This window comes from Lissotriton vulgaris, chromosome 7 (genome assembly GCF_964263255.1).
Source record: "Lissotriton vulgaris chromosome 7, aLisVul1.2, whole genome shotgun sequence".
Lineage (NCBI taxonomy): Eukaryota > Metazoa > Chordata > Amphibia > Caudata > Salamandridae > Lissotriton > Lissotriton vulgaris.
The window spans coordinates 640,869,792-640,882,061 of NC_141695.1; the positions used below are offsets into that span (position 1 = coordinate 640,869,792).

General features: G+C 46.2%; 1 protein-coding gene across 1 annotated transcript in view; it reads left to right on the plus strand.

The window, feature by feature from the left end:
* The window catches only part of CACNA1G (calcium voltage-gated channel subunit alpha1 G), a 787,437-nt gene that overhangs the window by 737,205 nt on the left and 37,962 nt on the right, over positions 1–12,270 (plus strand). The window contains exon 35 of the mRNA XM_086930846.1: positions 8,217–8,406. Within this exon, the coding sequence (XP_086786972.1) occupies positions 8,217–8,406 (190 nt within the window). The remainder of the gene's footprint in view (positions 1–8,216; positions 8,407–12,270) is intronic.

Genomic DNA, 12,270 nt, shown 5'->3' on the forward strand with positions numbered 1-12,270 from the left:
AAGCTGCATCTGTGAGTGGCACAGCGAGTGCTGCAAGCCCACCAGCAGAATTTGATTTACAAGCCCTGGGTACACATGGTGCACTGTACTAGGGGCTGACAAATAAATCAAATAACCCAATCATGGAGTTACCAATTAGTACATCAATTTAACATAGGGAACACATGCACTGTGGCACTGATTAGCAGTGGCCCAGTGCCCAAAGCATAAATCCAACAAGAGCATATCCAACCAGAGGAGGCAACCGTCAAAATGGAAGGGAGACTCACACCAATGATGCCAGGTCTAACAATGCCCAGCTGAGATCCACTCAACCAGAGCACACAATACTGTTCAGAATTGCTGAAAATGATTCCTGTGGAAACATCAATATATGTGTTGAACCACGCCGTCTTTAGCGTATGCTGATCTATAGCAGTAAGTACTAGCCAGGTTGCTTAAGAGAGGACCAGTAATTGGCAATACCGGCCGCCTTGCTATAGCTCTTTACTCAATCAGCCAGTCCAAATGTGGCGCCTACCACTTTTGATGTGACTGCTTAGCTCCTCTCAAGGTACTCATTATGCCATCGCTCCACACTGCTTGTCAAATACTTAGTTGTTTTACAAGTTAACAGCACACAATGTATGTTATTAAACCGAAGGCACTGAGGGAATTTGTTGAAGATCTGCAGCATTCAGCCTGCATGTTCTGATAACATTATGGAACATTCAAGAGGATATTAGCACTGTGATAGTTACACTTCACCCTTGTTACACATCTAGACCTTTGTCTAGGGATGAATAATTAGAGTGGTGGCCATTTAGCTTGTGATAATACTATATAGAATGCTCATAAAACCTTTATTGATTCTGTTCTGCCACCACAGACAGTGAGAACTGAAAACAATTAATCAAAAGCCGAATCGTTACTTTAATGTGACAGAAGACGATTTTAAATTACCTGTTAGAAAGCAGGTTGGCAGCTTATCTTCTGGGTTTTGCTGGTGAGGCATTATACAGTCACATCTATGCCAAAACACCTTTCAAATGTCATTTATCTACACTTAGAGTTAATGCATTTTGCTTTAGTATAATTCAAACAAGCTTAGACTAAACCATGTTAAATTACTTTGAGGATAATTAATAAAATGCGTGTAGGATTTCTTAGTCAATGTCAGAAATGCATTTCTCTAGAAAGCTCTGTCAGTATTTTGAGCCCTGATTTACTAATGGCCTCTATTTAGTTTACACAATGTTTCAGTTGCTGTCTAGAAATCAGTCACCATTGTTTGCTGTACTACGGTCGTATTGGTGTAATTATTTTCTCAGCTATCATCACATCCGTTGCTATCTGTGGACATGCTGTTTCCGTTTGTTATAATCTATTTGGATGTTTGATGTTTTATGCCATTACGATAAGCTGGTGTCTTATTGACAATATTTTTAGGTCTGCTTTTCCTAAACTGTGATAATATTTCCCATCATGCTTCATGGCATTTTGCTCAAGAGATAATAGGAATTGTATCTTACACAACAATCAAATTCTAAATTGGGTGTTGACATAGAGACCACAAATGCCTTCCTACTATTAAATCGCATATACTTTCCAAGAATGAATGTGGGTACATTGAGGTAGCCTTACATTTTGCAGAGATGAGATAAATATAATATTTCATTACAAGGGTCCTTAAAACAATAACCAAATTCCATTGGCAAACAACTCTATAATGAAATACTAAACCCAAAATAACCTCTCCTCCCTCTTCCTCAAACCATTCATCACCTAAATAAGGAAATTAGCCATACATCAGATGTTTTTCGATGCCCCCCTTCTTTTGAGTTATTTATATTGCTTTTTCTGAGAGCTGCCCAATTCATACTCTTTTCTTTTGTCTGTCCATTGGACAGTGGGTTCTTCCTGATGGAGTCATAACTCCAGCACTGGGTCTACTGTCTTGGCAAGAGGGCAATGGCATATGCTGATTTCTCGAAGGCGCCGGATGGTGCTGGGAGAGGTAGTACCGTCTTATCTCCAAGTTAAGAAGGATTGTTGTAGCTCCGCCATCACCTGCAAGGGAGGCCTTTATCAGATCCTGATCAGCCTGGTAGGTGAATGCACTCTGACAAGACTTGCATTGTTTTTTGCACTTTTCTACTGCTTTTCCATGCTGAAATATCATTGCAAATTGAGGGGCGTGTGGAGGAGAAGGTATTGCTCCCAGTCTGTATCATGATCTAAATCCCACTGCCTCACCTGTATTTCCATAAAGGTGACTGTTCTTCTTCACTGAAGGCTGCTTCTGCTCTGCCGACAGATAGGTGTAGCTAAAGGCAGTATTTGAGACACATACCAAGTTTCATCTAGGGAATGTAGTTGCAACCAGTGTTACCTCGGATACTCATAATGGATGGCTTCGGGTCAGGTTTCTAGATTTTGAGGGTCAGTGATCATTTGTTTAGATGGAGGGAGTTGGGAGCCTTTGAGAAGGGGGCTGCAAACTTTCTCCATGCTTCGCCCTACCTTGAATGTTGTGGTGCAGACAGACAACACTGATTCCAAGGACTACATCAACATAAAAAGGGGTGAGATCCAAGGTGTTGGGACTGTGACCTCCAGGGTTGGATTGGAAATTCTGGCAGGGCATATCAAGAGAAAGGTGACCTCAAGAGTGGACCATCTGAGTCAGATGTTTCCATACTCCCATTTATGCATTTCCAGGAGGGTCTTCCAGGTTGTTTCTCAGAGCTTCATTTGTCTGTTTGGATCTAGTCACCTCCAAGAAGAATTGACTGGTTCCTCTTTCTTTTCATTCTTCAGCTCCATGGCCTCTGGTATGAATGTTCAGTTGCTTTGGTGGATCGGAGTCCTGTTTTGGCCTTTACTCCTTTACTTTTTTTTTACGAGGGTTATATCCAAATTGTGTAGGGATTTGGTAGATGTTCTGCTGGTGCAGCTTTGGAGGATTCAGAGGGTGTGGTTTCCACGCTTGCTGGACTAGGCTGTTGGTCCTCTTCCCCCAAGATCCCTGGACTTGTCTCATCACCAGCTGGAGAATGAAAGGATAGGTCTCGGGGTAGGGTGGCTCCTGAGACTTTTCAACCTTACTGCAGACCTTCCACAGAAGGGTGTGTAGACATAATTGCATATCTTTCCAATATTGGTGCCTTTTTATGCTCTGCAATCTCTTTCCTGTCCTTTCCAAAAATACTTGAAAGTTTGGATGGCTTCCAGTTGGAGCTTGCTGTTTTCCATGCTTAAAGTTCAGTCTGCTAATATTTGAGATCCTTTGTTATGTTAGTATGAATTTGTAGAGCGCACGTTCACCCCAGGGTTTCTTGGTGCTGTGTGCCGCTGGGGAACCCGTCCTGGCTTTCCCTGCGTGATGGTCCCTATTGGGCATCCCCATGGTGAAGCCAGGCATCCCCGGCAGCAAGGGGGCCGTTGTGGAGATTAAGCAAGCTATTGCCCTGAGTTGCAGCGTGGGACCCATGGTTTTAGAGGCACCGAGGTGAGATTTATCAAGCCCGCTGACATTGGTTCCGTACCCTGCCGCGTCGGGAATTGAACCCTGGTCTCGGGCCGACCTCTACTTCTAGGTCTGCCGCCTCTAACCGGTGAGCCACACTTCTCCACATCCACATCCTTGAGATGATTTGGATCAAATTGAAGCTCTGGTTTCGACCTGTTTAAAGGTTTTCTCTTGCTCAACCCTCCGCAGGAGGCTTTTTTTACATTTCTGGCATTTGTTGCTTGTGTTGAGAATTTTTCAGGCTCCTCCTGTTGAGCCAATGCAAGACATTTCCTTAAACCTTCTCTGTTTTAAAGTGATGTTTTTGATAAGGTGTCCCAATGATCTCGGCTCTCTTGTACATATGCCTTCTTTTCTTTGAGTCATTCCAGATTAATAGATATTGTGTGCTGATGCTTGCTTTTTTATCAAAGTTTTGTCATCTTGAATTTCAGACCAAGATGTGGTCATTCCCAGGAGTAAGGATAGTTTTCCGTTACAAATGTTTGCATGGCAAGGTTGCTTTATCTGTAACACGGTGCTAAGTTCCACCAATGTGGCTCACAGTTTGCCACTTTTGGCGTTAGTAAGCATATGCTGAAAGCTTGCACAATTATTGACCTTGAACTCTATACTTCAGGCTGATGCTGTGATTAAGATTCCCATACCTTACTTTTTGTTGTGAGGCACACTCACTATAAGCAGTGTTGCTGCCTCGTGGGAATCGTCCTCTGGGGTGCTTTTTCTGGATGTTTTGAGGGGTGCCACAAGGTGCTCGCCTTTTAATTTCCTGGTGCACCTCTGCATAATGGTTTCTGATAGTTCTGCCTTGGCTGTGTGCTGTTGATGCTGCCGGTGTTTGGGACCTGTTGTATTTGCATTGGTGTTGTGTACCGCTAATGTTCCACTCGAGTTGCATATGATTTCATTTATGGTGTGTTTTTGTTTTCATTAGTCCTCCTTCAGTCTTTTTGGCTTGAGTATGTCTTCATTTAGGTAAAAAGTGGTAGTAATAAGAAAGACAGAGAGGTAATGCTTGGATTACATGGGGGAATCTCCATTTACTTGCCTGCTTTTGAACAGACATTGTACGATCAATAGCACAACCATCAATTAGCTCAATTATGTCACACGTCTCTGTCTGTCTCTGGGCTTCTATGGCTTTTCCTTGTTTTTGCCACAGTCACTTCTTTTGGAGGCAGTTCCATCCAATTGTGAAAACAATGTTCTAAGGTTTATTTCAAGATCGCACTTCTACTTCATGGCACAAATTCTAGGGTATATATAACTCTGACAGAAATGAAAGAGTCTCTTTAGTGCTTTTTGTTCTCGTTAATCCTCTGAATGTTTCCATCAGATCCCTTATGCTTGCTCTCAGCTCTACAAATGTTTGAATTCTTGAGTTGCTCCTTTCAAAATCTTAGCTTAAGACCATTCCTTAACCAGTTTTTCAATTTTCTCCAAAGACTGTTTTACCACGGAGATTGCGTCCAGAAATAGACACAGACCTCTAGATGAAACCTAGACAATAAAATCCAGTTTCTATCTGATGACTTTAAAAACTTCTCTGGATGTCTGTGCCCTCAGGGTTCAAATTAATGTAATTTGTCATGTTACCTGATAGAATATTCCTTCAGCTTGTTTAAACAACATCTAATTTCCCACTGCCTCATAGAAATTACAGCTTCAAAATGTATTTGTTCAATCTCCAAGTAGGCATTTACTACTGGTTCCTCCCTCTGTCACATATGTCCTATGAGTCCCCCAGAGTCAGATCCTATGAACATACCGAGAACTGATTCCATCTAGTGGTGTTAATGGTGATTTAGTTTACAAGCAGTCTGTGCTTCCTATCCCTGAACCAGTTCCTTACCTACTCACCCTACCCAGCTCTCACCCACAGGCTGCTCATGTTGTGTGTTTTCTGAAGAATTGTCTAAAAGATTACACTGATCACTAAGCGCATTTTATTTTGGTACTTGTATTTATTGTTATTAAAGCTACCACACATTTAATGCTAGGGAAGATCCAGCTGCCATGTGCCACACCTCTTTCTTTATATATGTGGAGTAGTGTGGCTCACTGGTTAGAGGCGGCAGACCCAGAAGCAGAGGTCGGCCCGGGACCAGGGTTCAATTCCCGACGCGGCAGGGTGTTGGGCCAATGTCAGCGGGATCGATAAATCTCGCCTTCAGTGCCACTCTAACCATGGGTCCCACTCAGCAACTCTGGGCAATAGCTTGCTTAATCTCCACAAACTGCCCCATCAACGCCGGGGATGCCTGGTTTCACCTTGGGGGTGCCCAACAGGGGACAATCTCACAGGGAAAGCCAGTACAGGTTCCCCAGCATTATACAGCGCCAGGAAACCTATGGGTAGCAGTGCGCTTTACAAGCTCAAATACATTTACATATGTGTCATTCAGTCAAAGAACAGTTATACGTTCCTATCGCCACTTTCCTCTTTTGAAATAAAGCTGCTCCTAGTCGAATATCCCATTCACCTGGGTAATTACCAGACAGACTTGTATTTACCTCCGCGTGGCTTCCGCTTGCAAGAAGCGGATCTCAGTCGGCAGGCCTATGGTCCGTAGGCACTCCCCATCTTTTGTGTGCACTTTTCTCGCAGCGATTGCGCAGGGTATTTTTAAACTCAAGCGTCAATCACATTTCGTGTCACAACTTTAAACCCATAACATTTTCCAAAAGCAGTACGGTTACTTTTAATACTGATACAGCACACAGCTCCCCTCCAGCTATTCTTCTCTTCTGTTAGCTTTCCATCCTTGCTCTCTGTTGCGAAAACTGAAGCAATGCATTGGCTGTGCCTTTCCAGTTTCCCTCTTTTCTACTCCCAGCCCCACCACTGTATCACCTCGTTTTTATCGACCGAGCTACCTTAAAATGTACTTGCCTCCTTGCTTCATGGATTTGGAAGATTTTGAGTGTTTCAAATACTCCCTTCCCAAATGTAAAACCTTTCCTGGCTCCCTGCTATCACTGTACACACAATGTCAATGTGCGCCGGCTCCTGTGTCCCTTGCACTTGGAAAGACTGTACCTTGCTTGATTAACAATGATACATTTCCATTGCTTTTTTACTTGCCTACTACGCAGCTGTAGAGCTCTATACATTATGTATCCATGTAAACTTTACTCACAAAGACTCATTGGGGCTTATGTACAAGCCCCTTGCACCACTTTTGCGTCATTTTCAACATGGGAATTGTGACGTAGGGGTGATTTCCTATTCGCAAAATGCGATGCAGGGCACGCTACGAAATTCGTTTTATTAATTAAATTGTTTACTTACCTCCAATTATCCATACTCCGGTTTTTAGCATCCCCCACCCTGCCCCTCCCCCGTCCCGCCTTTCGCCCCACCGCAACTCCCTCCACGGGCCGCAGCTGTGCAAGGGGCTTGTAAATAAGCCCCATTGTCTTTAAGCGGGGCCTGCTTCAGCAGATCACTCATTTTGTAGAGGGTGACTTTGCTTACCTCTATCGAATATGGCTCTGTGGGAGAGGGCTGTGTTTTTAGTGCTAGAAGAATTCCCATTTTTGCAGTCGACAATATCCCCTCTCTCAGTTATTGCAGCAACTGCGAATACTCAGGTATTATCTATACAACTGAAATCCCTCATCAGCTGTGGAGTCCCTCTAGTAGCATGGGTGACCCAAAGACCTAGATTTCAAGGCCAATCGAGGAATGACTCATTAACTGTGAAGCCATGTGAGTTTATCCGAGTAAAGTCTTCTGTACAATTTTGTTAATTCATGGAATTGACTCCACTACTACAGAAGGAGTATGCATTTTTTTTTTACCAGAACAGGATTGAGGCATTGTCAATAAGAGGCAGGTTCCTAACTTTGAGACTAGTCAAAAGCCCCGACTCTGACAACAGTGGATGTTCATCCATCATGCACCAGGGTTCAGGCAAACTTCAGTCTAAGATCTCTAACAGGGAGGCTGTTTTGGAGATACAAAACAACAGATCATTTGTATATATGATTTTCGGGTATCCATCTTCATGAAAACCCGGAATAGAAATACTAGCTTAAAATGGCAAACCAACATAACCTATTGCCATGCCCACCCAATACATTATTCACTACATAACACCAAATTAGCAATCCCAACGCCCTTGGCCGACTGAACAGAGGCAAGCCTGGAGGTGCAGTGTTTTGGGGTAGTATCTGATTGCAATCAATGGGTAGCAGGACAAGCATGTCCTTTACATGTCGGTACCAAACAACATGGAGTGTACAAGACCTGTTGGTTTGGAGTACTTGTACCCTGACAACAGAGTTTGGCACATCCATTATCATGGAGGCGTGCACTTGACCAACCACAATCGGACTATCTGCTGTCTTACTTTGTTTAATATGAAACTGTACTGGTAGCCGACAATGTGTCAATTTCAGGTATATCCCCAGCAAAGTGTGGCCCTGAGGCATGATGACCGTCGCATTACTGTTTTTTTCTCATGTGATGAAATATTCATGGTACAAAGGCTGCCGAAAATCAGTTTTTTCTGTCTGTTTTGTGTGTACTGTGGTTTGTGCAATGACGTGAAAAACATGTGGCTGCTTGATTCAGTTCCTCTTTGGTTTCAGTTAGTTTTGTATCTGTTGCAACTTCATGCCTGTACCATCCATATAATTTTAGTGCATAGTTTGTTTCTAATTATTTCTCTGCAAATAAGTATTTGTTTTTATTTTGTAGGCTGAACTTGCTTCAAATTCGGATGTTAAAACAGGAGCACAAGAGGAAAACTTGCTGACTGTGAGAAAGCCGTTTGTGGGCCGAACCCACTCTTTGCCAAATGACAGCTACATGCTCCAGACCTTGGATTCTAGCCCCGGGGGCGGCTGCCAAACGCACAGCAAATCCTTCTCCTACAAGGACCAAACAGGTGCGTATTTTTTTATATCCAAAGCAATGTGGGCGTTATGAGCCCTATTGTCTTAGGCATGGTCTCAAGTGAAGTCGCTTAAAGAATGCACAGCTAGCCTTCGGATGTGGCCTTGGTTCATGACGATTATGATTAAGGTTCCCAATTATTCCCTTTTTACACAAATACGGGCACTAGCCGAAGTGTGCACCGGGCATTTCCTTCTTGGGCTGGAAGGGTGGAGGGCGGTGTTGTGCCCGTGGGGGCCAGTTTTGTCACTGGCAGGCGGCCCCCATATCTTCCCCCTTACCCACCCATTCCAGAGCTGGTCGAGCAGCAATCTGCCAGGGGTGGTTGCTGTTCCCAGTCCGGTCCTGCAGATAAGCCAAAACAATGTTTTCCTATTGCATATATTTTTAACACAGAAAAAGACAGAAATTAGGGGCATACATACAATGGGATTACATGGCTTAACTCCGCTTTGTAAATATGGTACCCTTTCACACAGATTCTGCCTGAAAGGGGCGTGCAATGGGTGTTGCTTTGGTTGTTCCACTCAACACCCATTGCTTTTTGATGCTGCCACAGATTTACAAGGATGTGTAAATATAAGGCAGCACCACAATTAACGCCATGCAAAAGTAGACATTAGATTAGCGCATCACACACAAAAAGAAGTAGGATAGTAACAGGTCGCTATTATTTAGAGGTAAACAGGCAAAAATACTATGTTAGAAAAACTGCTGTCACCCAGAATGGTTTGTGGCATCAATCAATCAATCAATCATAACATTTGTATAGCGCGCTACTCACCCGGAAGGGTCTCAAGGCGCTGGGGGAGAGGGCTCTGTTACCGCTCGAAAAGCCAGGTCTTGAGTTACTTCCTGAAGGAGATATGGTCCTGGGTCAGCCGAAGGTGGATGGGGAGGGAGTTCCAAGTCTTGACTGCCAGGTAGGAGAAGGTTCTTCCTCCGGCGGTGGCTCTGCGGATGCGTGGTACGGCGGCGAGGGCGAGGCTGGTCGATCGTAGCTGGATGGGTGGGTGTGTAGAAGGTCAGGCCGTTGTTGAGGTACTTGGGGCCCAGGTCGTGGAGAGCCTTGTGTGCGTGGGTGAGGAGTCTGAACGTGATCCTCTTGCTGACGGGGAGCTAGTGCAGGTCTCTCAGGTGGCCGGAGATGTGGCTGTGTCGGGGGACGTCCAGGACGAGTCGTGTGGAGGCGTTCTGGATGCGTTGGAGTCTTTTCTGAAGTTTGGCCGTGGTCCCGGCGTAGTGGGTGTTTCCGTAGTCCAGTTGGCTGGTGACGAGTGCCTGGGTGACCGTCTTCCTGGTTTCGGTGGGGATCCATCAGAAGATCTTTCGGAGCATGCGCAGGGTGTTGAAGCACGATGATGAGACGGCGTTGACTTGTCTGCTCATCGAGAGGGAGGAGTCTAGGATGAAGCCCAGGTTACGTGAGTGGTCCGTTGGCTTGGGAGTGGTGCCCAGGGCAGGGGTCCACCAGGAGTCATACCAGGCGGAGGGCGATGATCCCAGGATGAGGACTTCCGTCTTGTCTGAGTTCAATTTCAGGCGGCTGTTCTTCATCCACTTGGCGACGTCTTTCATCCCTTCGTGTAGGTTGGTTCTGGTGGTGGCGGGGTCGTTGGTGAGGGAGAGGATCAGCTGGGTGTCGTCAGCGTAGGAGATGATGTTGAGGTTGTGCTGGCGTGCGATGGCTGCGAGGGGGCTCATGTAGACGTTGAAGAGGGTGGGGCTGAGTGATGATCCTTGTGGTACACCGCAGATGACTTCGGTGGCCTTGGATCTGAACGGGGGCAGGCGGACTCTCTTGGTTCTTCCGGCGAGGAACGAAATGATTCACTCCAGTGCTTTCTCTTGGATTCCGATGTTGCTGAGGCACTGCACTAGGGTGCAGTGGCAGACAGTGTCGAACGCTGCGGAGAGGTCCAGGAGGATGAGAGCCGCTGTTTCCCCGTTATCGAGCAGGGATCTGATGTCGTCAGTGGCTGCGATGAGGGCGGTCTCGGTGCTGTGGTTGGCTCGGAAACTGGACTGCGAGTGGTTGAGGGATCCGTTCGTCTCGTGGAAGGCGGCAAGCTGTCTGTTGAAGGTCTTCTCGATGACTTTGGCAGGAAAAGGGAGGAGCGAGATGGGGCGGAAGTTCTTGAGGTCGGTGGGGTCCGCTGTTGGTTTCTTCAGGAGGGCGCTGAGCTCGGCGTGTTTCCAGCTCTCCGGGAAGGTGGCGGTGTTGAAGGAGGTGTTGATGATGTCCCGGAGTTGGGGTGCGATGATGGAGTCGGCCTTGTTGAAGACGTGGTGGGTGCAGGGGTCGGTTGGGGATGGTGTTCATCGTGCGGCTGGTGTCTTCGGTGCTGACCGTGGTCCAGGCGCAGAGGGTGGTGGTGGGGGGCGTTGGTTCGGGGGTTGGGTGCATGGTAGGTGCACCGAATCTGTTGTGTATTTCGGCGATCTTGCGGTGGAAGAACGAGGCGAGAGAGTCGCAGAGGTGTTGCGAGGGAGTGATGTTGTTGTTACCGGCGCTGGGGTTGGAGAGCACTTTGACGATGCTGAAGAGTTCCTTGCTGTTGTGGGCAGTTGTTCTTTGAATGCTGTCTTCTTGGTGGTGCAGATCAGCTGGTGGTGTTTGCGGGTGTCTTGCTTGAGGGCAGTCATGTTGTCTGTGGTCTGGTTGTTGCGCCAGGCTTTCTCGAGGGTGTGGCAGTTCTTCTTGGAGTTCTTAAGTTCGTCGGTGAACCAAGAGGCTTTCTTGCTGCCGGGCCTGCTGGGAGGGGTCTTCAGTGGTGCGAGGTCATCTGCGCAGTTGGTGAGCCACTGTGTGAGGTTTCTGGCTGCTTCGTTGGGGTCCGTTGTGCTGGCGGGAGGGTTCTGGCTGAGGGAGGTGGTGAGCTGGTCGGCAGTGATCTTGTTCCAGTTCCTGCGAGGAACCTGTTGCGGGTGGTGGAGGGTCGTGGTTTTTCTGAAGCTGAAGTGGACGCAGCTGTGGTCAGTCCAATGAAGTCCGGTGGAGTGGCTGAAGGAGATGTTCCTGCTGGAGGAGAAGACTGGGTCCAGTGGCTTAGGGCCACTGGCATAGGGCTCCTAAACACACCTCTGCGCAAGCCAACGCATGAGGTGAAGCAATAGGGTGAGAGAAACAATACAAACACATAGAAGAGTGGCGATGAAAGCAAAAGTTAAAGTGCAGACAAACAAAGTTAAAACTAACTCAGGGTTTTTCAAATACCCATATTATTTGTAGATTCCAAGGTTAGAATCAAAAAGGTTTCGCTAAACCAGTGGTTGGTGACTAACTGGTAAATTATAGACCATTAACCCCTCCACTTTGCAAAACACGTCTACATTAGCGCAACAAGAAGAAATACTTTTACTTCTCCTTGTTTTTGCTCTTTCTGTGTGTACTGCATTCTCTAACGCACAAAGAAAGCAAATCGCCTTCAAAGATTGTTTATGTGCAGGATGGTGTCCCTTCCTGCACATAAACAATCATTCCCCCCTGCAACACAGACACCCTTGTGCCATAGTGCAAGGGTGCCTGCCTTGCAGGGATGATTCCCTGCAATGCAGGCACCCATGTTGGCGCTAGGCAGCTGTTTTTAGTGCAAGGGTAAAACACAGGGGTGCACCCTATTCTTGTGAATATGGCGAATCTCAGCGTTTTTTAAATGACGCAGGGCGGCACTCCAAAACTTGACGCCACGCTGCACCATTTCCTTGTGATTATACTCCTTAGTTCTCCTTTGGGGTTCTCACTACGCTTCGCAGACCATCATACGAGTAGTTGTACATATTTACAGTATCTGTGCGCTAGTACTTTCATGCTTATGCTTTCAGGTGAATGTATATGTATTGTATACAATTTCTT